Source organism: Oncorhynchus kisutch, linkage group LG17 (assembly GCF_002021735.2).
Source record: "Oncorhynchus kisutch isolate 150728-3 linkage group LG17, Okis_V2, whole genome shotgun sequence".
Classification (NCBI taxonomy): domain Eukaryota; kingdom Metazoa; phylum Chordata; class Actinopteri; order Salmoniformes; family Salmonidae; genus Oncorhynchus; species Oncorhynchus kisutch.
In genome coordinates this window covers 41,619,107-41,647,057 of record NC_034190.2, presented here as the reverse complement: position 1 = coordinate 41,647,057, position 27,951 = coordinate 41,619,107, and the positions used below count along the sequence as shown (strand labels likewise).

At 41.6% G+C, this 27,951-nt stretch overlaps 1 protein-coding gene and 1 long non-coding RNA gene across 2 annotated transcripts in view; one reads left to right on the top strand and one right to left on the bottom strand.

Annotated features, from left to right (window-relative positions):
* LOC109907680 (ceramide synthase 2-like) overlaps window positions 1-2,138 on the top strand; it is a 29,877-nt gene extending 27,739 nt beyond the window's left edge. The window contains exon 11 of the mRNA XM_031793838.1: window positions 1,934-2,138. Within this exon, the coding sequence (XP_031649698.1) occupies window positions 1,934-2,123 (190 nt within the window). The 3' untranslated portion in view covers window positions 2,124-2,138. The remainder of the gene's footprint in view (window positions 1-1,933) is intronic.
* A 6,823-nt stretch (window positions 2,139-8,961) lies between these two features.
* LOC116354410 (uncharacterized) lies at window positions 8,962-14,253 on the bottom strand. Its single transcript, XR_004203631.1, has 2 exons — window positions 14,092-14,253; window positions 8,962-10,081 (listed from the first exon to the last, which is right to left on the bottom strand). It is a non-coding gene; the product is annotated as an uncharacterized LOC116354410 (long non-coding RNA).
* Window positions 14,254-27,951: the final 13,698 nt, after the last annotated feature.

Genomic DNA, 27,951 nt, shown 5'->3' with positions numbered 1-27,951 from the left:
TACAACCCCTCCTGGACAAGCTTACGGAGAGAAGTGACTGGCACACAGACATTGTGGAGTTTGACACCACCCCCGTCTCTCTAGGACATGGAAGTCTTGTTGTCAAAAACCAGGTTTCTGATTTCGCGCCGGTACCTGTCTGGTCGACCCGCCCCTGAGTGTGTCATTGACGATCAGGCCAATTTATCGATATAATCCCGGAACCTCACAGGGTTTATGTGTGCCCCGCCATTGGGGGTAAAATTCAGTTAAACACAAAACGTGAATAAATCAAAAAGTACACCTCCAATCTGGATGGGGGTTTTTTTGCAGGAAAGGGCACATATAGATGAGCATTTACATTGAATTAAAACCGTTTTTGTATAAAACATTTTAATAGAAAATCGTGTTTTAAGTTTTGGGAAAAAAGTGAATGTAACAGGAAACATAGGTGCCTGTGGATGCGAAATGTTTTTCATATGCTGCAATTGTTGCCCATCACGAGAGAGGGTATGAGACGAAATTTGGGACCTCTAGCCCTTCGGGAAGTATTTTTTATAATTTTTTGAAAATGACAGAAATTGGTCGGAAAAATGACAGAGTCCACACTTTTCACAGCCGTGCACCTGGTGATTGAAAATAGGCACCTGGGAACCCAAAATTTAAAATACGGTTCTAAATGCACTTGCCGGTGTTCCAGACATCCATGCCCGCTATGGGAGCACCCTACTACGGCCCTCTATCAATGGGGGCCCGTCCTGAGTGCATTATGGACACTTTAAAATATTACGATGGATACTCATTGTTGTGCACCCGGTAACCCAAAAAATAAAATATGTTTGAAAATGCATTTAATGGTCATTCTGATTTTAATGCCCGCTATAGGAGTACCCTACTACGGCCCTCTTTCAGTCAGGGCCGTCCTGGGTGCTTTATGGACTGTTAGCCAAGTGCTGGAGGAGGATATACATCCGTGCAACTGGTGATTGAAAATGTGCATCTGGTAACCCCAAAAATAAAATATGGTCCTAAATGCATTTAATGGTCATTCTGATTTGAATGCCCGCTATAGGACTACCCTACTACGGCCCTCTTTCAGTCAGGGCCGTCCTGAGTGCTTTATGGACTGTTAGCCAAGTGCTGGATGAGGATATACATCCGTGCACCTGGTGATTGAAAATGTGCATCTGGTAACCCAAAAAATAAAAGATGGTCCTAAATGCATTTACCGGTCATTCTGATTTTAATGCCCGCTATGGAAGCACCCTACTACGGCCCTCTATCCGTGGGGGCCGTCATTGAGTGCTTTATGGACTGTTTAAAATATCATGATGGATACTCATTGTTGTGCAACTGGTGATTGAAAATGTGCATCTGGTAACCCAAAAAATAAAATATGGTTCTAAATGCACTTACCGGTATTCCTATTGTCCATGGAAGCACCCTACTACGGCCTTCTCTCTGTCGGGGGCGTCCTGAATGCATTATGGACACTTTAAAATATCCTGATGGATACGCATTGTTGTGCAACTGGTGATTGAAAATGTGCATCTGGTAACCCAAAAATTTAAATATGGTTCTAAATGCATTTAAGGGTCATTCTGATATTAATGCCCGCTATGGAAGCACCCTACTACGGCCCTCTCTCTGTCGGGGGCGTCCTGAGTGCATTATGGACACTTTAAAATATGACGATGGATACTCATTGTTGTGCACCCGGTAACCCAAAAAATGAAATATGGTCCTAAATGCATTTACCGGTCATTCTGATTTTAATGCCCGCTATGGAAGCACCCTACTACGGCCCTCTTTCAGTCAGGGCCGTCCTGAGAGCCCCATTAATCACACCATCCCTTCACATGGTTTAGGAATAGTTACAGACACATTCACAGATAAGACAAACCTGACCTCTCCCCTCTCTGTACCCATTGACCCTCTATCCCCCTTTCTTTGGGTTCTACTTCTTCAACGGGTTGTTGTTTGTGCTGCAGTGTCTGCACATCTTCTGGGCTGGCCTCATCCTGCGCATGGCCATCAAGTTCCTACCTGGAAATGTATGTATTCCCAAACCTAATCACTATAGGGTGGTTTCCTGGACAGAGATTGAGCCTAGTCCAGAGCCCTATACTACGTATGTGGTTTGAGGAGTTAGCAAGGTAACTGCGTTCAACTCGGGGTAACCGGTACTACGAATGTGGCTCACCTTTTAGCCAGGTACATTTCTATGGCAACGAATACTTCAGAACTAATCTGCTCCCGGGCAGGTTAACTCAGGGCTAACTCTATTTATCCTGAATGAAGTGTCTGAGCTGCGAGTTGAGGACAAATAAAATCATATTACCTTTCGCAAAGGTTGCATCATCATCATCACCTTAATTTGAGTAAGACAACTTATTAAATATTTTATTAGCCAAATGTTTTTTTGTGTTCAAAAATAGTCGTGTTAAAAATAACTAGCACATTGCACATTTAGTAATGACAGAATGCATTTGAATCTTCACGTATAGTCAAACTTGTGTGCAAATTATTTTATCGATGGGACTGGAGAAAAAGGTGCTCAAACTACGTACGTAATATAGGGCTCTGGAATATGAAGCTAACTGAAGCTGGCTAGCTTTAGAAAACCCTAATGCCCCTAAGGACTAAAAAGCAAACTCAATGGAGAATTTCCATTGAAAGTGCTTTTTAGTCCAGGGTGAGGATTAATCTGTGTCTGGGAAACCCCACCCCTATGTCAAACTGTTCTGAGCCTGACTGCTCTACTTTCTATCACCCAACTGTACATGTAAACCTACTGTTTGACATCACCACTCAAACTCAACGTTTACTTACAATTATTTTGATGTGGTTGTCTTACCTTAACTTAAACCTAGTGTCCTCCATTGAAACAATAACAAAGCGACACCCTGCCTCTGTTTTGGTAAAACGTTTAGGGATGGGCCTGGAGAAATGTAGCCACTCTCAAATTCATGGATGCAAGGACTGACCATCATGATATAATTGTTTTGGTTTTAACCATGTTTATTACTGTTTGTTTACATTTAGATTATTATTTAGCTTATACACATTGGCGTGAAATAAGCTTGTATTTTGGGTTCTAATGTGGTATGACAGTTGTTGTGGAAATTTCCTGTATTACCAAATCATGAGAGAGCAAACCACACACAAGTCAGAGTATATTATAAAGTCCCATCTTTAATTATATATGAGCTTCACCATAGCCCTGTGACTCTCAGATCAATTCAGTGTCTATAAATGAATTCTCTGAGAGTGCTTACAAAACAGTTCTTAGTATAATTAATAGCCAAGACACACCTATCTCAACTCACATGAGAAATAACATATCTTAGGAACATTACACAAAGAACCTTTTACTTGAAAAAGGAGTATCCTACAATTTATAGCATTAGCTATAAATTATTGTTCAGTTTGGTCTCCTAAACGAAGTTCTTAACTCGTTCTTGGTACCACTTAGGACCAAAACATTACCTCATCCAATGGCATATATCAATTGTCAATTGTAGATACTCCCATCAAAAATACAATCCCTCCTGGACAAGATCTAATGAGAGGAGTGACTGGCACACAGACATTGTGGAGCCATCTAACTGGTTCCCCATTAATCACACCATCCCTTCACATGGTTTAGGAATAGTTACAGACGCATTCACAGATAAGACAAACCTGACCTCTCCCCTCTCTGGGCCCCAAGTAACTTTACCCACATAAGCATACTTATGAACATTGATAAAACATCTTATTTATCAATGTTACCTAAAGAATTCTGATTCTGACACAACACCATGCTGGAGATATACAGAATAAATTCCTTAGCCTAAATTAGGGATGTCAGTTAAATTAGCAACAAACTTTGGTTTATTTGGGAGATACAGCAAAAATAGCTAGGCCAGTGTATAATACAAGATGATCACCACTGAAATTCGGCATGCCACCTCGGATCCTCTACAAATACAACTGCTGCACCATCAACAGCCTCCTGATCAGTTGCATCACGGCCTGGTACGAGAATTGCTCCGTCCACTACCGCAAGGCCCTCCAGCGAGTGGTGAAGATGGCCCAGTACATCACTGGGACCGTGCTTCCGTCCCATCCAGGACATTTACTCGAAACGGTGCCTGAGGAAAGCATGCAGCATCATAAAGGACCCCCTGATTCTCTGCACCTTAGCACACATGCACTCACTCATACAAACATACCCACACATATACATTCATGCTACACACACATCACAACTGCTGCTACTGACAGACTCTTATTTATACGCTTGCCCTCATCCCCCCCTTCCATAATTCACATGTAAATATTGGACACTAAATTGTGCCCTCCTGTATTATACTTATGCTAAAATGTATTTTTCTACTGCCATTCCATTTATGTTTGTAATCTTATATTTTATTATTTCTTATTCACAATTTGAATGGAGCAAATTGAAAATATGTATAGTTGTAAACACAATTTTTTCAAATGTGTAACTGATGAGTTGTAAACATGAAAAAAGTTATGTGTAGTTGTAATCGCATTTGCAATAATTGGAACTGTACACCTGCGCATGTCAATTTCGAGAGAGAGAGAAAAAGAGAGAGAAAAAGAGAGAGAGAGAGAGCGAGAGAGAGAGAGAGAGAGAGAGAGAGAGAGAGAGAGAGAGAGAGAGAGAGAGAGAGAGAGAGAGAGAGAGAGAGAGAGAGAGAGAGAAAGAGCAGGAGCTCTGGGTGATGGGACATGTTTCTTCAAATAAAATAAAATAAAATGTATTTATATAGCCTTTCTTACATCAGCTGATATATCAAAGTGCTGTACAGAAACCCAGCCTAAAACCCCAAACAGCAAGCAATGTGGGTGTAGAAGCACGGAGGCTAGGAAAAACTCCCCTAGGGAGGCCAAAACCTAGTAAGAAACCTAGAGAGGAACCAGGCTATGAGGGGTGGCCAGCTCTCTTCTGGCTGTGCCGGGTGGAGATAATAACAGAACATGGCCAAGATGTTCAAATGTTCATAAATGACAAGCATGGTCAAATAATAGTAATCACAGTGAACAGGTCAGGGTTCCATAGCCACAGGCAGAACGGTTGAGCAGCACGGCCAGGTGGACTGGGGACAACAAGGAGTCATCATGCTGAGGCATGGGCTCAGGTCCTCCGAGAAAGAGAAAGAAAGAAAGAAAGAGAGAAAGAGAGAATTAGAGAGACCATACTTAAATTCACACAGGACACCGGATAAGACAGGAGAAATACTCCAGATATAACAGACTGACTCTAGCCCCCCGACACATAAACTACTGCAGCATCAATACTGGAGGCTGAGACAGGAGGGGTCAGGAGACACTATGGCCCCATCCGATGATACCCCCGGACAGGGCCAAACAGGCAGGATATAACCCCACCCACTTTGCCAAAGCAACAGCCCCCACACCACTAGAGGGATATCTTCAACCACCAACCTACCATCCTGAGACAAGGCCGAGTATAGACCACAAAGATCTCCCCCATGGCACAACCCAAGGGGGGGCGCCAACCCAGACAGGAAGACCACGTCAGTGACTCAACCCACTCAAGTGACGCACCCCTCCTAGGGACGGCTTGGAAGAGCACCAGTATGCCAGTGACTCAGCCCCTGTAATAGGGTTAGAGGCAGAGAATCCCAGTGGAGAGAGGGGAACCTGCCAGGCAGAGACAGCAAGGGCGGTTCGTCGCTCCAGTGCCTTTCCGTTCACCTTCACACTCCTGGGCCAGACTACACTCAATCATAGAACCTACTGAAGAGATGAGTCTTCAGACCGAGTCTGCGTCTCTCACATGGGTAGGCAGACCATTCCATAAAATTGGAGCTCTATAGGAGAAAGCTCTGCCTCCAGCTGTTTGCTTAGAAATTCTAGGGACAATTAGGAGGCCTTGGTCTTGTAGCGTACGTGTAGGTATGTACGGCAGGACCAAATCGGAAAGATAGGTAGGAGCAAGCCCATGTAATGATTTGTAGGTTAGCAGTAAAACCTTGAAATCAACCCTTGCCTTAACAGGAAGCCAGTGTAGGGAGGCTAGCACTGGAGTAATATGATTTAAAAAATGTTGGTTCTAGTCAGGATTCTAGCAGCCATATTTAGCACTAACTGAAGTTTATTTTGTGCTTTATCCGGGTAGCCGGAAAGTAGAGCATTGCAGTAGACTAACCTAGAAGTAACAAAAGCATGGATAAATTTTTCTGCATAATTTTTGGACAGAACATTTCTGATTTTTGCAATGTTACGTAACTGGAAAAAAGCTGTCCTTGAAACAGTCTTGATATGTTCGTTGTTTCTTCTAACCAATTAGATGAGATTTTCATAGACCAGCGTACTCTATACTGGTTGGTGACAGCTCACATGGGCCGTGTTGTCTGGAGCAACCACCTGTCAATCACAACATGCGTTCCCAGTTTCCTTAGGGAGACAAGAATATTTGGTAGGATTAAGACCTTACCTGTCTCTGGTCTACACTCCAGTCCAGCTGGTTTTTGAAAGCTTTTGTCCAAGTCATTGTTATTAAGAGTTTGTAATGCTAACGTAGTTGGACACTAGCTGCCAAAATCAATTAGGTAAAATTATTTTGCAAGCAATTTTTAAGCTAGCCAGCTTGATTCTGTATGGAGCCATAACTACACTGAACAAAAATATGATCGCAACATTTCAAACATTTTACTGAGTTACAGTTCATATAAGGAAATCATTCAATTGAAATAAATTCATTAGCCCTAATTCTTCGGTTGTGCAAACCCACAATTTCATCAGCTTCCCGGGTGGCTGGTCTCAGACGATCCTGCAGGTGAAGAAGCTGAATGTGGAAGTCCTGGGCAGGCGTAGTTACACATGGTCTTCAGTTGTGAGGCCGGTTGGACGTATGGTAGAGAAATGAACGTTAAATTATCTGGCAAAAGCTCTGGTGGACATTCCTGCTGGCAATTGCACACTCCCTTGTGGCAGCATTATTACAAGATGATGTTATGTTTATGCACCAAATGGTTGTTTTATAAAATAGAGTAAGGTTCTTAGAACTCTCTCTCTCCTTTCTGAGTTAACTGAGGAGTCTTTTGAAGCTTGGGCTGGCAACTGTTAAAGAGGTGGTTTCCACTCTAGCTTCCTGCAGTTAGTCTGCTAGAGATAGCTTGAGCTGACAATGACTTGGTGATAAAAACCTAAAAGCTGATATTCCATAGACAAGATGTGGTGTGTGTGACCCAAGATAGAGAGAGCCTGGAGGAGTTTAGAACAATCCCTCATTATCTCATCATTCTGGCATCTGTGAAACTAAGCCGGGTTGGAAGTAAACAACATCCCGTGTAGATAATGTTGGAGTTCGTTTCCCTGTTCCTTGTCAATCATTGGCTCATTGGTGAAATTTGCATTATGACAATATCTTTAATTAAATCATTCAGAAATCTTTGTTAATGCAATTGTAGACAGAAGTTGACAACAGGAACATAACGCATGTTTCCGAGTAAGTTCTGCAAAATATAAAAGGTCCCAAGTTATTTTATTAAACCCGAAGTCCAGCCCTTGTGATGTCACTGCATACGTCATTACCTTCTACTCATCAGACCAAGCCCATGCATACACAGATATATAAACTTGCAAGAGAGATACAATAGTTTCAGTGTTTTCTAAGGCCTAGGCAATAAATGTCCACGCCATAAAGTTGATTTATTGTGGAATGTCTGACTAGTCTCTTATCTCCTACACTCCCTGCAGAGTTCTGTCTCAGTCACACATTTCTCAGAAGGGTCTCTTTATAAGAGGCAGAGAGACTAGAAAACAACTATGGAACAATACTAAACCTATATAATGAATATATAGTGGGGCAAAAAAGTATTTAGTCAGCCACCAATTGTGCAAGTTCTCCCACTTAAAAAAGATGAGGTCCTGGAGTGGCCTAGCCAGTCTCCAGATCTCAACCCAATAGAAAATCTTTGGAGGGAGTTGAAAGTCCGTGTTGCCCAGCAACAGCCCCAAAACATCACTGCTCTAGAGGAGATCTGCATGGAGGAATGGGCCAAAATACCAGCAACAGTGTGTGAAAACCTTATGAAGACTTACAGACAACATTTGACTTCTGTCATTGCCAACAAAGGGTATATAACAAAGTATTGAGATAAACCTTTGTTATTGACCAAATACTTATTTTCCATCATAAGTTGCAAATAAATTCATAAAAAATCCTACAATGTGATTTATTTTCTCATTTTGTCTGTCATAGTTGAAGTGTACCTATGATGAAAATTACAGGCCTCTCTCATCTTTTTAAGTCGGAGAACTTGCACAATTGGTGGCTGACTAAATACTGACTAAATATACATATATTATTCATCTGTAGTCTAGGACCCTATAAATGTAAGGAGGGCAGGGTCTTATAACCCCTCCCCTTCTATTAATACAACATAAGCGTAATCAATTATTATAATACATCAAACATTTGGTACAGCCCCTATTATGACCCCTAGGTGAACTCCTGACAATAACCAAGGTGGCTAATGGGAAGGTTTTAACCAGGCTGACTAAGCATTTTTAGGTTCTTTATAACATCTGTTTTTCATTATCAGTTAAGCACTCGGCAACACACTTGGGAGTGTGGGGTCGACGGTTTCATCATTGCAATAATAAATCGATATTGAATAAAGATGATTGTTTGAAGAAATGACAAAGTCTCTCTCACTTGAATAGAATATTCCACCACACAAAACTGCACATTTTAGAGTGGCCTTTTATTGTGCACCTGTGTAATTTTCATTCTGTTAAATCAGCTTCTTGATATGCCACACCTGTCAGGTTGATGTGTTATCTTGGCAAATGAGAAATGCTCACTAACAGGGATGTAAAGAAATTTGTGCACAAAATTTGAGAGAAATAAGCTTTTTGTGTGTATGGAACATTTCTGGGATCTTTTATTTCAGCTCATGAAACATTGGACCATGTAACATATACACTGAAAGTCAGATAGCAGGTGCAGATGGTGAGTTTTAATACTGAACAGATACAAAAGAACAAACATGGGACACGTACTGAATCTGAGAGAAAAAACAATAACACCTCCTGATGACAAAAGAGGGCTAAATAAATGGGAAATAATCAGGGAAGTGATGAAGTCCAGGTGTTGCAAATGATGAGGCGCAGGTGTGCGTAATGATGGGTTACCAGGACCGGTGGTTAGTAGACCGGCGACGTCAAGCGCCGGAGAAGACGTGACAACACTTCACTTCACGTTACGTTTATATTTTTGTTTATATATTTATATTTTTGTTCAGTATAGTTCAAACCACTGTCAGCAACATTAGAATAGAAAGGTATAATTGGACTAGTGCCCAGTATCACTAACGCTACATGTGTAACAGAGAGGGCAGTACAGACTTACTTTTGTTAAGTATTAATTGAGGACCAAGGTGAGGAGGGACACGATCTTGTTGGCCGTCAGGTCCTCTGCAGCCAGTTCCTGCACCCTCACGGACACCATGTTGTGGTAGAGTTTGAAGAAGAAGCACCGCTCACTGTGGCCTCCAGCCTTTGCCCATGATACTCTGCAGCACTATCAACAGTTGCTTGTCCAGGTCCTCCGACAGGCCCTGCACCTTGCCAAAGTAGTTTTGAATGAGGTTCATGTTGTTCGTGTTTATTGCTGCCCATACCGGTACTGATCGTACAAGAGGTCATTCCATGAGCACTCCAGGTTCATCAGCTTGTGGTGGCCCTCCAGCAGCTTGGCTTGCTCTATCATTAACGGAGTGTCTCAGACATTGCATAGGGAGGAGAAATATTAATACACAAATACATTGCAACTGTACAGTGTCACATCGAATGCAAAATGTAAGCCAACAATAATAGTTCCCAATCAAGTGGTATGTAATAGTGCAGCTGAAAATACTTGAAAATTAGCTGAGGCTAGCTGATTGTGTGCCATCCCTGCATATTGTACATCCTTCAGGGTCTCAATGGTGTTTATGCTTTGCCTCCAGTCATTGCTGACTTCTGCCAGGGAGTTCTGGATGTCCTTCACGGCCTCCAAGGCATTGTGGAGCTGACGGAGGCCTGAACGGACTCCGTCTGACTGGGAGTGGATTGCAGCCTGGAAAGTGGGGACAGACAATTGTAAATAGTTTATTTAGATAGAGTTTTACATTAATCAAAGGGAGGCACAGAATGCAGGCAATGTCAAAGCTAAATTATCTTCTACTTTTAGTCGTGCTTCTGGGTGATCAATAAATCATGGGAGTTACTATGTGTCATTTGCTAGGTTAGCCGGTGAATAAAAAAATTAAATTATGATTATGCTAGCTATCAAGCTGTGGCTCCACACAGAATCAAGCTAACTAGCTAGATTAACAATTGCTTGCAAAATAACTTTACCTTATCGATTTTGGCAGCTAGTATCAGACTACATTACAGTTACAAACTCTTAATAACAACGACTTGGAAGATAGCTTCCAAAAATCTATTACAAAGAACCGAAAAGCTTGCTACCTAGCAATAAAAGAAAGACATTTAAAGCTGCAATATGTAACTTTCTGGGTGACCCAACCAAATTCACATAGAAATGTGAGTTATAGATCTGTCACTCATTGAAAGCAAGTCTAAGCAGTAGATCTGTTCTATGTAGACTATTTAGATGTCTTACTTTTGGATTTGTACACCAGCTTCAAACAGCTGAAAAAAATATATTTGTTGGTTATGTAAAATATATTTCACAGCGGTTTAGATGGTAAAATGATTCTCTATACATACTTGCTTGTCTTGTAACATAAACTGAAATTAGGAGAACTATTCAAATTTTTGCAATGAGGAAATGGCAGAGAGATTCTTCTTCTTTGGGATTGGATTGGCGGATCGCATCCAAGTTTAAGCTGCATATACAGCCACTTACTGTAATGGAGTGTGGGGCCAGTCACGGCCTACCTATTGTACATTACATTCTCTCAATTAGTCCTGTTCCTCTAAGAAAGTGAAATAGAGCCCTGGACACCACTTTCCTTCCCTTTCCTCCCCCCACTACACCACCCGAACCCCAACCCCATCCAGACTCTCTAAATCTCCCCGTATCTAACCAGAGAGGAAGAGGCCCAATGAGTGTCGAATTTGTTCCCCCCAAAAATGAATGGATTATTTGCTACGTGAGGTTTATTTGATCTAATAAATGTTTCATTAAGTTGTTATGAGTGTACTGACACATGACATCCCAACAACTTTGAGAAAAAACACGTTATATCGGACTATATTGTCTTGAGATGCCTATGCAAATACATGGCATGAGGCTAGTAGCATAGCATTGAATACTGGCGGTTGACGTCAACAACCCTCATTGAATATTAAAAAAAGGATTACAATAGTGAGTTGTATCCACCAATCAAAATAAATTATAGGTGGGAGCCAGACAGCCTGCCGTGCCGCTTCGTGGACAACGACTCCCATTGTTAGGGTGGAGAGACAGGGACATGTGTCTTCTCAGTATATCCATCATTTTAGTTTAAATGTACCTGCCATGACAGCTAACAGCTGGGATTCATTGGTGGACATTGACAATCAGTCTCAGCGGTAAACTGGTAAAGCATTGTGTTGATTTGACAGGTGGTTGTGCCACACAACACGGCCCATGTGAGCTGTCACCAACCAACCAGTGTAGAGTACGCTGGTCTATGAAAACCTAATTGAATTGTCATGAGAATTATATTTTCAATGTTCATAAACCCAATTGAATGAATTACTCAGCCTGAAACCCAGAATTTGTAAGAAACTGGTTGAAATTAATTAGACGGAGGCCCAACTACAATAGTCAGAAAATGTATTTATGAGAGCGCGCTGCTCTATTATACAAAACAATTCATTTTATACTGGCTTCTCCCGCACACACATTCACACTAACATAGGACACAATGTCCTGCTACCCAGCCGACAAAGATAAGGGGATTCCGTGAGACTTACTCCCCCTCCTCCCTCAAGATAGGGAGACTGGGAAGTACTCTCAGTGGCCCCAGCCAAGGTCAGCACTGAATTTTGCTCAGACAGTCTGTCTGTTATTCAAATAAGGTTTATAGACATATTGTACAGACTATGGTCATACATAATTCTAATCAATTTCATACTCATAGGATTATACGGCTTCAGGGTTCAGAGTGGATTATTCTTGCCATTCATATAACTTCCATCAACAAATTGGTTAGAAGATACAGGTCCCACCTCCCAGAGCTCTCTCTCTCTCACCTTGTTTGCAAATCGCTGTTTGCACATCTACAAAATACTGCAGTCAAAAGCCGCGAGCATCTGTGTGTGATGTCAGTGTGTAGTGTACTGAAAAGTGGCCTTTGCCATTTGAATTTACATAGGGAGAATCTATATCCATAACCCAGTGAAGGCTGCTGAGGTGAGGACGGCTCATATTAATGGTTGGAATGGAGCGAATGGAAGGGCATCAAACAAAATATAAACCATGTGTTTGATGTATTTGATACCATTCCACCTATTCCGCTCCACCATTACCACGAGCCACATGCAAGAACCAACCCTATGAACCATGCCTATGTAGCATTTTTGTGTAGCAGTATATAAGAGTACTGAAGGGACCACCCTGGCGGAGCTTGTGGCAGACTTGTACTTTGTATGTGTGTTTGTTGTAACCTCAACAGTTAACTGATAACAAAGAGTGATTCATTTAATGTTGACTTCAGGTGTCCCTGGTGTTGAATTTCCACCACAGTATGCAATTGAGATTGTACAAAGATTATGAATATACTGACAAGATACATGTCTCGTTGCCCTAACAATGGAAGTCGTTGTCCACAAAGCGGCGCGGCAGGCTGCCTAGCTCCTGCCGATCTTTTCTTTGGATTGGTGGATACATCTCATTGTTGTAATCCTTTTTTCATTCCGGCTCTTTTCAGTGAGCTGGCTCGTTCGGTTCAGCTCACCAAAAAGAGCTGGCTCTTTTGACTCCCAAACGACACTTAAAAAAAAAAAATCAAGTCAAACAGTTGGCGATAGTTTGACTATGATTGGTGTTAAAACAATTCTAATTAAATTATTAAATGAAATCATACTCTACCTTAACCACAATATATTTAAAAATGCATAGGTTTGTTATGAAAAAGAATGCTATTAAACATTTGCATTTAAAGTATAACCGTTTCATGTATATAAACAAAATGCATATAAATCTAACCATTCAACAATAATACAATCTGAACAGCATAATAGAATATTGCACCATATCAAAGAAAAATGAATAACAATGTGCAAAACTGCAGCATCCCACTTAAAACATTAAACTGGTCCTTATTTTCTCTCTCTTCTTTATTGCCATGTTATAACCAGCAGCACACAGCAATGCTGACCATATTTTGCTTTTATGAGAGATTTGCATTCAGAAATGCAAGCTGCCTCGGTTTCTTCTCTCAGTAATTATTTTTCCCATTTTTGAGAAGACCCTCTCAGAGGGAACGGATGTGGCCACTATGCAGAGTCTCCCTGTCATGACTTTAGTAAGCTGTGGGTAGACAGAGGACTTGTTCTTCCACCAGCTCAGAGGATCTGCAGATCTGGAGGGACTTCTCCAAATAGGATCGGACTTCCATTATGGCATCTGCTGAGGAATTCCCTTGTGCTGCATCCCCAGTTGCTCTCTCGTCAGACGTTTGTGGCACTACTGCTCGTGCTTCTGCTCAATCTGCTCCCTCTTCTTCCTGTTGCCCTGGTGTCTGAGCCAGCTGACTGCTGGGGCTGTCCCTCCCTGCTGCTGAGGTTATTCTTTGAAGAGCCTCATCACTCACTCTGGCATCACTGAAGGCTAACTTCTTAATAAACCTAGGGTCAAGTGCAGCGGTTTCTGATAGCACGTGATTATATTCCATTCGGTGGAACTTTTTGTCCATCGATGAACACAGTGTGTCCATTAACTCTGTCACATGTCCTGTGGTTACATTTGCTCCTCTCTGGCGGCTGGCTGTGATTGGCGGCAGACCCTTACACAGGAGTAACTTATTAGTTCAGGTTTATGTTTTGTCTACTGATACTACATACTCCTCTAATGCTAATATACATATATAATACTGGATTAAATAATGATGTAGTAATAACTGCTTACTGTACCTCTCTCCACTGATCTCCACAGTAACCTGCTCAAAGGGTTCCAGGACTCTGCACACCTCTTGTTGACCAGACACGTCTTGTTGGTTAACCTTGCCTAATCCACACAGATTCTTCTTACGTTCTGTTTTTACATGTCCAATGGTCAATTCCATGTTGATCCAGCTTTGTACACTCACATGGGCTCAGCCTTCATTCTGTTTACACATGTCTAATATTTAAACTTACATTGATTATTCATTCTACTTCAAAGAGAATAGTATAGTTACTGAGATACACCAGATGACTGGAAAATCCTCCCACATAATCCCCGCTATGGAACTGTCACAGTTCCACACAACAAAAATGTCCAGGAAGGGGAGCACCTTCTGTAATGCTATTGAGGCAATCTACCTCTCATTCATTTCAACAACCTTAGCTCCAGTTTCTCATTCACACTGGTGAGTCAGGACCAAACATCTCCTTGTACATATAGTGTTAAAGAATGTGCATTTCTTAGCCTTACCTGAGGTTATCTCAGTTGAATACAAGAAAAATAGTAAACAATAAAATCAATAAACTAAACATCCTAAACCCTTATAATGTCATTCTCAATATGATACCTAAACATATTACCCTTCCTCAGACACACCTCTCTAACAACTATTTTTTGACATAAGAAAAACCTGTTAGAAGATTGAGGACAACCCTATGTCACATACATGTCTAGGTGAAAAGATATTCAGAAGGTCTAACTGTCACGTTCTGACCTTAGTTCCTTTGTTATGTCTTTGTTTTACTCTGGTCAGTGCGTGAGTTGGGGTGGGTACTCTATGTTCTTTTTTCTTATGTTGTGGTTTTGTGTTTGGCCTGGTATGGTTCTCAATCAGAGGCAGGTGTCGTTCGTTGTCTCTGATTGAGAATCATACTTAGGTAGCCTTTTCCCACCTGTGTTTTGTGGGTGATTCTTTTCTGTTTAGTGTTTTTTGTCACCTTACAGAACTGTTTTGGTTTCGTTTCATTCTCTTTGTTATTTTGTTTAGTGTTCTGAGTTTAAATAAATATCATCATGAACACATACCACGCTGCGCTTTGGTCCTCACCTTCGTCCACCAACGCAAACCGTTACAGAATCACCCACCAACCAAGGTCAAGCAGCGTGGTATCGGGCAGCAGCGATCTCCGGACTCCTGGACATGGGAGGAGATTTTAGATGGCAAGGGACCCTGGGCACAGGCTGGGGAATATCGCCGCCCCAGGGAAGAGCTGGAGGCAGCCAAAGCAGAGCAGCGGCATTTTGAGGAGTTGGCACGCAGCGCAACATAGGCGAGAGGCAGGCCCAAAAATGTATTGGGAGGGGGCACACGGGGAGTGTGGCTAAGTCAGGTAGGGTACCTGAGCCAACTCCCCGTGCTTACCGTGGAGAGAGGTGGATCGGGCAGGCACCGTGTTATACGGTGTCCCCAGTGCGCAGGCATCGCAGCGCAGCGCCTCGTATCGGCCGGGCTAGAGTCCGGCTCAGCGCATCTGGTCTTCAGTGCGTCTCCTCGGCCCGGGATATATGGCACCAGCCCTATGCACGGTGTCCCCGGTTCACCAGCACAGCCCAGTGCGTTCTCTTGCCGCACTGGCCGGGCTACGGGGAGTATCCAGCCAGGACAGGTTGTGCAGGCTCGGTGCTTGAGACCTCCAGTGCGCCTCCACGGTCCGGTCCATCCGGTGCCTCCTCCACGCACCAGGCCTCCGGGTGGCAGCCCCACGCACCAGGCTGTCACTCCGTCTCCTCCCTCCAGGTGCTCCCGCCTGTCCAGCGCTGCCAGAGTCTCCCGCCTGTCCTGAGCTGCCAGAGCCGCCCGTCTGTCCTGAGCTGCCAGAGCCGCCCGTCTGTCCTGAGCTGCCAGAGCCGCCCGTCTGTCCTGAGCTGCCAGAGCCGCCCGTCTGTCCGGAGCTGCCGGAGCCGCCTGTCAGTCAGGAGCTGCCAGAGCCCCCCGTCAGAGCCGCCCTTTGGGGCCGCCCTTTGGGGGTTGGGGGGGGGTAGCCTTTTCCCACCTGTGTTTTGTGGGTGATTATTTTCTGTTTAGTGTTTTTCGTCACCTTACAGAACTGTTTCAGTTTCGTTTCATTCGTTTAATTCTCTTTATCATCATGAACACATACCATGCTGCGCTTTGGTCCTCACCTTCTTCATACGACGACAGACGTTACACTAACAATTTATCATTCAGCAACTGTTACATTGAGTACATGGTTATACTTTGTTATACTATGTGTATACTTTTTGGCTGACCCCACTGAGCCGACTCTTTTCTCTGTGTATATCAATGATGTTGCTCTTGCTGCGGGCGATTCCCTGATCCACCTCTACGCAGACGACACCATTCTATATACTTTCGGCCCGTCTTTGGACACTGTGCTATCTAACCTCCAAACAAGCTTCAATGCCATACAACACTCCTTCCGTGGCCTCCAACTGCTCTTAAACGCTAGTAAAACCAAATGCATGCTTTTCAACCGGTCGCTGCCTGCACCCGCATGTCCGACTAGCATCACCACCCTGGATGGTTCCGACCTAGAATATGTGGACGTCTATAAGTACCTAGGTGTCTGGCTAGACTGCAAACTCTCTTTCCAGACTCATATCAAACATCTCCAATCGAAAATCAAATCAAGAGTCGGCTTTCTATTCCGCAACAAAGCCTCCTTCACTCACGCCGCCAAGCTTACCCTAGTAAAACTGACTATCCTACCGATCCTCGACTTCGGCGATGTCATCTACAAAATGGCTTCCAACACTCTACTCAGCAAACTGGATGCAGTCTAACTGCTCAGATAGAAGATGTTTGAAGTTGGTGAGGGATATAAAAGTCTCCAACTTCAGCGATTTTTGCAATTCGTTCCAGTCACAGGCAGCAGAGTACTGGAACGAATTGCAAAAATCGCTGAAGTTGGAGACTTTTATCTCCCTCACCAACTTCAAACATCAGCTATCTGAGCAGCTAACCGATCGCTGCAGCTGTACATAGTCTATTGGTAAATAGCCCACCCTTTTCACCTACCTCATCCCCATACTGTTTTTATTTATTTACTTTTCTGCTCTTCTGCACACCAATATCTCTACCTGTACATGACCATCTGATCATTTATCACTCCAGTGTTAATCTGCAAAATTGTAATTATTTGCCTACCTCCTCATGCCTTTTGCACACATTGTATATAGACCCCCCCTTTGTTTTCTACTGTGTTATTGACTTGTTAATTGTTTACTCCATGTGTAACTCTTTGTTGTATGCTCACACTGCAATGCTTTATCTTGGCCAGGTCGCAGTTGCAAATGAGAACTTGTTCTCAACTAGCCTACCTGGTTAAATAAAGGTGAAATAAAAAATAAAATAAAAAATTTATACCAGCCATTTGTTATTACATTTCAATTCTTGATTCTGGGGTAGTTCCTTCATTGCGGCTACACCAGTTGCTAACAGATGTCCAGAATTTCTGCATCAACCCACTTTCTTGTGGTTTCGCAATTGTCTTAGTTAGTGTACTAGTGCATGTTGGAGGTGATTTTCCAATTCTAGGTTTGTCACTGTTGCTGTCAAGGCCATTCTACCGTTCTTCATCTGACCTGGTTTTCACTCTGTTAGAAAGACCATGTGAGGGCAGAGAAGTCGATGGTAAGGAAGTCTCCTTCCTATTCTCCTGTCGTTGTTTCTCCGCCCCCTCGGACAGCACCTCTGTCAGGGGTATCTGCCAGAGTAGGTATGTCATCAGGAGCAACCGGCATGTCACTCCTCTCCATCCCTGGACTCTCTGGATATTCAGGAGAGAGCATCTGTTGGCTGTTAGAAGATGCTCCTTGATCCACCTCTCCTTCGGCTTCTTCCTGGCTCATCGACATCTTGGCTCCTACCTGGTGCACTGACCTCCTCTGCTCCCGTTCCCTCCGGACACCTGCCTGGTTTATCAACATTCTCATGGCTCGGTGGTCACCTCCTCCTTCTCCCCGCCGGGACTCTGGTGCAGTGGTTTAGATGGTACCAGATGTTGCTTCCTTTCACCTGGACGACTGTTGGTGTTGCTAGGACCACACCATAGGGACCATCTCGCCTTGGCTTGTTCCACATCCTCCGGAACACTCGGATGTAGTCCTGGTCCCCCGGGATCACCGGAAGTGTAACCTCTGGTCCTGGTTCAGGCTGTTTCCGTGAGGTTTTCAAACTCAGAGACGTATGGCCTCTGTTCTATGATTACACAATACACCATCTTATTTCCATCTTAAATCATACAACAAAATGCCATTCCAGCTGAAGCTGGTGACTTCCTTCACCTCAGCTGAGCTGCTTTTAGTTTCTCCACTTTCTACTTCTGATTCCTAAGTGAGTGATAGCATAAGACTTGCAAAGCAACAAAAAACACAAAACATAACAGTATTAATAACGTGGTAAGTTACTCATAAGTATATTCATGAAAACCGAAGTCTGAGACCATGACAATTCCCACTCTCTCTTCACCTGACTCTATGCCTCCAGGATACTTTTCTGCTGGACTCCACAAAAAATAAAAGCCCTAAAGAAGCTTCCTCATACTTTCGCCCAGTCTTCCCCTTTCGGCCCCAGGTTCTGAGAGGTGTTCCCAAGCCATGTCATTTAAACTTTTTTATTGCCACCTAATAGGCACATCACCTGATATGCAAGTGCGTATCCCTAATCAACGTTACATCCTCCTGAGGTAACTCAGCACTGTGTATGCTTTAACATCAATGCCTTCAACATGTTGTTTAGAGTACAATTACCCTAACATCTATCCACTTTCACATGAACAAATATAGCAAGTAGCTCCTAGATTTAACTAATCTGCATGTATGTCTACAGTGGAATCTAGTCTCTCTCTCTTTAGCTCCACTTCCTCTGTCATGGTGTTTTCAAGCTCATCCATTATGCAGCTGGACCTTACCCACCGAAGAGAGACATGACAATCTTTACCACTGCAGGTGCTGTAAGGAGTACCGTATGTGTGGACCAGACCAAATCTATCCCAACACCCCCTCCTGGTGAATCTGGATGTTCCCTCAATCTCCGGAATTCAGCCCACGCCCTTGATTATCTCTGCTTTTACCTGAGGATATACACACTGCAACACATGGGTTATTTCCTGACAACGTCATTTGTGACATTTGAATAACTGCATCCCCTGTCCTCCCATCAGTCCCCCAGTTACCAGTTACCAATCCATGTGGCATGAGTCTTCATAAACTGATATCCCAACAATGCTACTAAAGTGACCCCTGCTACTACTAACATGACCCGTGCCTATAATCTCCTTCAATTACGATCCCTTCGGCAACTGCTGTGAGAATAACTACTGCCCGTAATCTGTGTTCGCCGGCTGTTAGAAATTGGGAAAGAGATTAATGAGTTGGAATAATACTCAACATACATATCATTCCATCTAACCCATAACACACTAGTCACTACTCCTAATGCACTTCTACAGTTATAAACATACTAATATATTCTCAAATCATTAAGTCAATATAAATCAATCCCTCCTCTGGAACAATGATCACTCTCATGTTCCACAAAACCTTAAAACACATTGAATTAACAAGAAAATAGAAAAAAATCGAAATAAATATTTGTTTAATAACTTCCCACTACTCTTAATGCAACTAAAACTGGGGGGAAACGTCCATCCGTTACGTTCTATGTCCATGTTATGCTGGTCTTCATGCCGTCTCCTTCATCTCCATCATTGGTGTTATTACAAAATACAGACTATAAACCTTATATGCAATTACTTGTATTCTATCACCCAGACATCTCTGTTAATCAATACAATGTAACATTACAATTATAAAGACATAATAAAACAAAAGAAACAAAAACCTTTATGTTAACCCAAGCTATCATCCAGTAAGTTCTAACAATTTAGAGATAACGTTTCCAGAGCGTCCCTAGGCCTAATACATTTAAACCAAATCAAATCAAATTGATTTATATAGCCCTTCGTACATCAGCTGATATCTCAAAGTGCTGTACAGAAACCCAGCCTAAAACCCCAAACAGCAAGCAATGCAAGTCCTCTTCTGGCCAGTCCTCTTCTGGCTGTGCCGGGTGGAGATTATAACAGAACATGGCCAAGATGTTCAAATGTTCATAAATGACCAGCATGGTCGAATAATAATAAGGCAATAAACAGTGCCAATAACCCTCACCTGTTCAAAAGCAACTCTCTCTTGCTTTATCCAAATCATAACTAAAACATTTTATGAATTTGGGCTGGATAATTCATAAAATGTTTTAAAATGTTTTAGTTAATAACAGTCCTTAGTGCTTACTTTAACTCAAATTCAAACTTCTCATTTTAGCACACATCATCCCTATTAAAATGTACATTTATAAACTAAAAAATAAAACTTTTAGTACAAGTAATAACTATTCTCATTTACGGCCCCCTTTGTCCCTGTTTTCCTGTCATGAGTGGCCTGGTAATGACAGATCAGTAACTCAATGCATACTTTAGTCCAAACTGTTGGCATTGTGTAGACTCAGAAGTGCTTAAAAGTCACTGTCGTATTGCACGCCCTTGTCGCTCTTTCTCCAGCCGGTTATGGAGGGCTTTGAGGTGAACACACACTGTTTGTCGTCAAATTATTCCTACCATGCATTAAGACACAATCTGACGTCACCTTCCATGATAACTCCTTCACTCTACTGGCAACCTCTCAGAAGAGTTACCAGATCATGAAGTTATCGACCTAACCCCTCCTAGAATCCCATACTCCATAAATCCCAATCTGGTGAAATTTGTATCGAAACAAAAATAAAAAATGAAATCATCAATACATGTATCACAATCCATTTGGAGTAACTGTCATCCCTTGTTAACATATACACTGCGCTATTGTGTGGATCGGAGAGGGTGTGGGAAACTGATGATGTCATTTTATGTTGTCTCTTTAAAATGTAAGGTTCTTTGTATTTTGCTTCAGTACTCTCTTGAATTAAACGCTGCTACCTGACTTTTAAGACCGGGACTCTGTCCATTTCTTATAAAAATATTGGGTCTTACAATCCCTTTAGAATGCATTGACAGAGTAATAATTCTGATTGGGAAATAATACAGAGGAATTTAGAATTCCACTAACAATTGGTCCTTCGATGCCGGATCTAAATACTCCTCCCTGTTATCTGGAGGTAGTACGCTGAAAATCGTGCACGGACGAGTTTTTGACTCGTTTTACTAAAGACCTGACCTCTGAATTGAGGTTAAAATTCAGGCCTGCGTATTATCATGGAGTACAGGGAAGGTGACAGATTCAAACGAACAATGTTTTCCCAGTCGGCAGCAGGTAAAGTAGCCTTTATTCTCGATTCTGGGGGGATTTGAGTTCTTTAATTGATGTTCTGAAATTTTCAGAATTCATCAATAATGGGAGCTATGCTATTCCCACAGGGTTTGTATGACCATCATACACTGGGTTTTGTATAACCGATATACACTGAAGCAGGTTTGAAAATAACCTGTGGTAATGTGCACTACCGTAAATAAACTAAACTTAATCATGAGAGGCACACCCGCCCGAGATTAAGACGGGATATTAAATAGGTACTGGGGGATAGGACGGTGATCTTTTACAAATACTGGGCATGGGGAGACGGCAAGAATGCGCAAGATAACTGGATTGGTCATTTGAATAGTGGCAGTATTGATCATCGTTCCGATTCAACTAATACTACGGAAATATCCAAATAAGGAGGAGAGGGAACTTAAATCTAAAGAAATTAGATAAAAGCCATATCTATAGACAGGAAAGTTCCATGCGAGAGGGAAGTCTAACAATTAGTGGCGTGAGATAACGATTATTAGCGTTCTTTAAAAGCCCTCTGACACAACCGGAAAATAAGATATTAACTAGGGACTTACAAACCCTGGGCTTATAGTTGTAAGGTAAGACCTAATATCTGATTCAAAAATCAAAGCTATTGATAAGATTTCCATAAAAATGACACACATAGCCAGACAGAAAAGCACAAAGTAATTAAGTAACGGTAAATTACAAATGTATAGAACTGCACGCACATAGAATTTAAAATGATATAGAAAGGCATAGATAAGTGATTAGATACCATAGCCACTAGTAACAGCAAGGATTTAGAATGGGTGGGAATGCTTCAAAGAAAGCCCCGGAACTAACGGGAGACGAGCGTTATATGGAACAGAAAGACAAGAGAAACATCGATTTCGGTCTAAGATGGAGAAAGAAATACGATTTTGATGGCCGTCTAAATGTAGAAAAGCTGGAATCCCTTATAAAACAGATACATAAGGAATGTGGTAATAATGTGAAAAAGCAGAATAAACAAGGGTTGTACACAGCCAGGGTCTGGCTTTCGGAAGCCAGGAAAAGAGTGGCAGTATTAGAAGATAAATTGCAGAACAGAGAGTGCAGGACGGGTGCGGATAGAAAGGGAACGTCAGATAAAGGGGGAAAAGGGGAGATAAAATGTTATAATTGTAAACAAAACGGACATTTCGCCAGGGAATGCGAGGCTCCATGTGGATATTGTAAAAGAAAAAGGGCATCAGAGCCGCTATTGTAAACAAAAGCCACAGAGACAGGGGGGCAAAAAGGGAAAAAGTAGAGAGACGCCCAAAATCTGACTCGGATAGCGACGAGGACAAATCCGGACTAGAGACTGTTGCTACTAAAATAGTCACGAAAAAAGTAGTGGACTGATACAACGAAAAGGACAGCGACTGTAGTAATAGCACTTCCGACCTTAACCATTTAAACTAATTGTTTTGCAGAGAAAGTTATAGTCACTAGTATTGGTATAAGATATAAACTGGACGTTTTAAATAGTTTGTGTGGTTCAAATTGAAAGACTAATTCGTTCAATTTAAATTAAGAACGAAGCGAATTTTGATGCAAGACGATGTCTGGGGGGTAGCATGTTCATTTAAGTAAACATATACATTGACGTTGTTTAAAACTTATGATTAATGATTTGAGTTAAAGGGAAGTCATCATAAGGTTTAGTTTATAGTTCACTTTTGAGTTTCTGAATCGGAATTAAGCATAGTGAATGCTAGTTAGGAGTGTTGTGTTCTTCTGGGAAAATTGATGTTTAGGTGTCTCAATTTTAGATGTTTCCTGGGATTATAATCTTGGGGAGAATGAGGCCATAAATGACCAAATTAAAACAGGTCTGCAAGTATATATACATAAAACCATTGTTAGGACTATTTGTTTTAGTGCAAAGGTATTTTAAAGAGGCATGCTCACATATGGAACCTTATGAGTTGTTAGTTTGAGTTTTAATTATACAAGTGAATTTTTTAAATTTTATGACCTATTGATCTTATCGTGACTGTCTTCTGAGGTCTGATCAGCCTCAGGGGAGAGTCATTTGTATAATGAATGTGGTCATATTGAGTTACTAGCTTTAAAGTAAATTCATAATAATGGAGTTTTGGTTGGGGGGTTAGAATTATTGTTTGAACCACAAATGAGAAAGTGGTTCAGGATTCTGTTTTACAACATTAGCTGTGAAGTTTTTGAATGGGCTATTAATGATTTGGTATTGTAACAGAGAAAAAGTCATATTTATCATTGAGAAAAAATAGGGGAAGATAAGATAGATTAAGCCAATAGGGCAGGGAATTACATAGAAAAATAAGTTGCAGTTTTTTAGGGGTGATAAATTACTGTAGATAAGGTATTCCACACTTTGCAACACATATTAAATCCATGTTATTGTCAGATAGAATACTGAGGGTCCCCGAAGGAGAGGGCTTGTTAGTGTAGGAAGAATTTTAATATGGTTAGCATTTATTAGACTTTGTTTGATTATTATACGTTTTTTAAATAGTATTACATTTAACAGGAATATAGGACATCTGTGATGATTTAGGATTATTGTTAGGATTAAGATAGATTGATTAAGGAAATGTAAGGACTTTAGAGAAATGCCGCTCATAGACATGTTTTTTCTAAAATCAATGATTGTAGATAAAGTCAAACAGTTAGAAGCTTAGTGGAATTTGAGAGATATGAGAGAAAAGGGTTATCGGAATATATATATTTAAGAAAATATATAAGTAGCACAGATAAGTTTTTAAAGTAGATAAGAAACTTGACAGAGTATTGTTACAGGATTGACATGAATGGACGCCCAAGGGAGAATTGGACATGTGGAACATTTAAAAGGGGCTCCTACATGATGATGTTAGACATTAGGATAATTTACTAAATCTTACCTAAGTCATTGTTTAAGAGAAGGCAAGGATGTTACCTGGGCAGAGCCAGGTAACAAAGGGGGGATGGGTAAATTGTGTTTTAGGATAGGATGTGACCTACGGGATAATTAACTAATTAAAAAAATGTTTTTTGCTAATAAACAGAACAAATGACAAACTGTGTGTTAACCAAACCTGTATGTCCAAAATGTTATGCACTACAGGTGAATTACAGGTGAAGTCACTCAATCCAGTCCCTGAGGCCTGTTGGGGGGACCATACCAAGGACTCCTGGCGACAGCTAGCAGAAAGAACTACCCGGATTCATATCACACTGCGGGAGGGTAAGACACATCGACACTGTCGAACAATAACAGAGTTCGAGAGGAGAACTGTAATTAACAGAATTCTGGGGGCCATCTCTCGAATGAAAAATACCTTACCTGTCCTTTCCTCACTGTTCTTGTTCATAGAAGTGAAAATGTGTCTGACTCTTGCTAATGATGTGTTTTCTGGAAGAGGGTGGGGCTTTATAGGTGAGCTGTCCATCCTAAGCTGTATGGTTGGAGATCTTATTCCTACAACATGAACCCGAGAAGCCTAGAGGGTAATATTGACATAATTAAACGAGAAATTAGTATTAACCAAGCATAAGAGATCACTTGATCTGGATAAACAGGAAGTGAGAGTAGGATAGGGAGGGATGTCTCAGTGGAGTTCTATGTAAACCACGTGGTGTCTGACTCCTTGGCAGTTCAGGACTAAGAGTAGCTATTATGGAAGACATATATGCAAGTCTCTGTAGTTCATGGAAACAAGTTATAGCTCACATCATGTGAGAAGTCTACATACATCTACATACCCAGCATGGAAGGAGATGGAGTTTAGTGAAAGTAAGGGTTTCAGTTGATTACCTAGTGCATTCCAGGTAGAAAAAGTTAGAGCAGCTGGTTGCTCTATAGGCAGCAGAATACAAGCATTGTCCCTGACAAAGCAGATACTGACTGTGGAGTTGTCCAGAGCCAAGAGCCGGTGTGGATAGTTCAGAAATGGAATTATTCACCTAAGGGAACAGCCTGTATAGTAAAGCTATTCATGAAAGCAGGAAAGCCAGATAACAACAGTTGTGTGGATTTGCACTATTTATATCCACATGTTCCTCTGAAATCAAGGCTTCCTCCTTTCACAGTGACAAGAGGAGATTATTACTGTCTGGCCCGGTGTAGTGCTTATGGGAAATATGCAGGGGAAGTCAGTACCTGCAATGTGACAGAGAATATTACTACCGATGGGGTGATGAGTGATTTGGCAGACTGGTTGAGATCTGGGGATTTCAGTAAGATAAGGAGGCTCAGGGCTCATATCTGTTGAATGTGTGGGAGAATGACATGATGGCCGAGTATTACTGGCTAATTGAACAGAGGTATGTGTACTGGTACATTTTGAGAATGCCTTTTACACTCATTGTGTTGACTAAACGGGAGAAAATAAGTACTCCGACTGGGTCTTTTGATGATAGAGTTTGTGTTAATAACATTGTGGATCCAAGGGTGGCAGATGAGATCAAAGCTATAAATTAGATCCTGGCAGGATTAGAGTCAAGTATTTTTTGGTGGTCCACTCTCAATGAGAATGTGGATTGGATTGATTATATCTATTAAACATCCACAGCGCTTCACCAATTATTTTAGAGATGTAATGAATGACTAGGCAGAATAGAATAGTCTTGGATGTTTGCTGGCTGAAGAGGGTGGGGTGTAAAGGTAGTTTGACTCCAGGATATACAGTTAGGATGGATCAGTGACCAAGGCCTTGTCTGGTTTACACACCCTAGTTCACGAGTTGGAAATAAACTCAGGGGTGGATACTTCTCTGACTAAATTGGGTTGACAGTGTGTTTGAAAGATGGAAAAATGTTATGATTACTGTGTTATGGGCTACCTTCACCTGTGTGACTGTGTTAGTTTTGTACGGACGTGGTTGATTGCGTGTATGTATGAAAGTTATTATTTCCAGGACTCTGGAGTAATCTATGACAATAGATGGTGCGGTGTGGGACGATTCCAGGTTCTGACCCGTGGAGGACTGAATGCCTGACTACAGGACAAGTGGACAAATCTGGATCTTTCATCATTGGGGAATTTATGTTTGATGAGACTAGTGTTGAGGAGGGGAATTAGATTGTACTTTGTTTCAATATTAGACTGTTTTTTAATAAAGATTGTAACAAAAATCCTGTTAAGAAGAGTTATAATTCTGATGTAGGTTTAAGGGTTAAATTAAGGTTAAGGTTAGATTTGATTAATGATGGGTGAAGAGTCGGATAAACATTTATAATAATGTTGGTTCATATTTTTATTTTTATGTTTAATAAAACTAGATGTAGATTTGAATGTATAATATTTAATCAAAGGGAGGATTGTTGGAGGAAATTATAGTTGAAATGATTAATTATGTATACATTTCAATTAGAACCATTTATTCTAATACTATTATGTTATGGTATGAAATGTATGGGTTCTTGGTTAAGCTGTTACTGAAAATGTAAGTAAAACGAATTAATTGTCTGTACCTTGCGGGAAGTTTAAGGGAGAGGGATGATATATCTTTTCTGACAGATAAGAATGGTCCTTGATATTCCATTAGTGGAGGAGAAGATATCTTTTAGACAGATTGGAATGTTTGGTTTATGAGGGGAGTAGAAGACATCTCCAGACCTGAAAACACTGCGCTATTGTGTGGATCGGAGAGGGTGTGGGAAACTGATGATGTCATTTTATGTTGTCTCTTTAAAATGTAAGGTTCTTTGTATTTTGCTTCAGTACTCTCTTGAATTAAATGCGGCTACCTGACTTTTAAGACCGGGACTCTGTCCATTTCTTATAAAAATATTGGGTCTTACAATCCCTTTAGAATGCATTGACAGAGTAATAATTCTGATTGGGAAAAAATACAGAGGAATTTAGAATTCCACTAACAGTCAGTTAAAAGCGCAGAGAGCATCATGAAGAACAAGGAACACACCAGGCAGGTCCGAAATACTGTTGTGAAGAAGTTTAAAGCCGGATTTGGATACAAAAAGATTTCCCAAGCTTTAAACATCCCAAGGAGCACTGTGCAAGCGATAATATTGAAATGGAAGGAGTATCAGACCACTGCAAACCTACCAAGACCTGGCCGTCCCTCTAAACTTTCAGCTCATACAAGGAGAAGACTGATCAGAGATGCAGCCAAGAGGCCCATGATCACTCTGGATGAACTGCAGAGATCTACAGCTGAGGTGGGAGACTCTGTCCATAGGACAACAATCAGTCGTATATTGCACAAATCTGGCCTTTATGGAAGAGTCGCAAGAAGAAAGCCATTTCTTAAAGATATCCATAAAAAGTGTCGTTTAAAGTTTGCCACAAGCCACCTGGGAGACACACCAAACATGTGGAAGAAGGTGCTCTGGTCACATAAAACCAAAATTTAACTTTTTGACGTAAAAGCAAAACAGCTCATCACCCTGAACACACTATCCCCACTGTCAAACATGGTGGTGGCAGCATCATGGTTTGGGCCTGCTTTTCTTCAGCAGGGACAGGGAAGATGGTTAAAATTGATGGGAAGATGGATGGAGCCAAATACAGGACCATTCTGGAA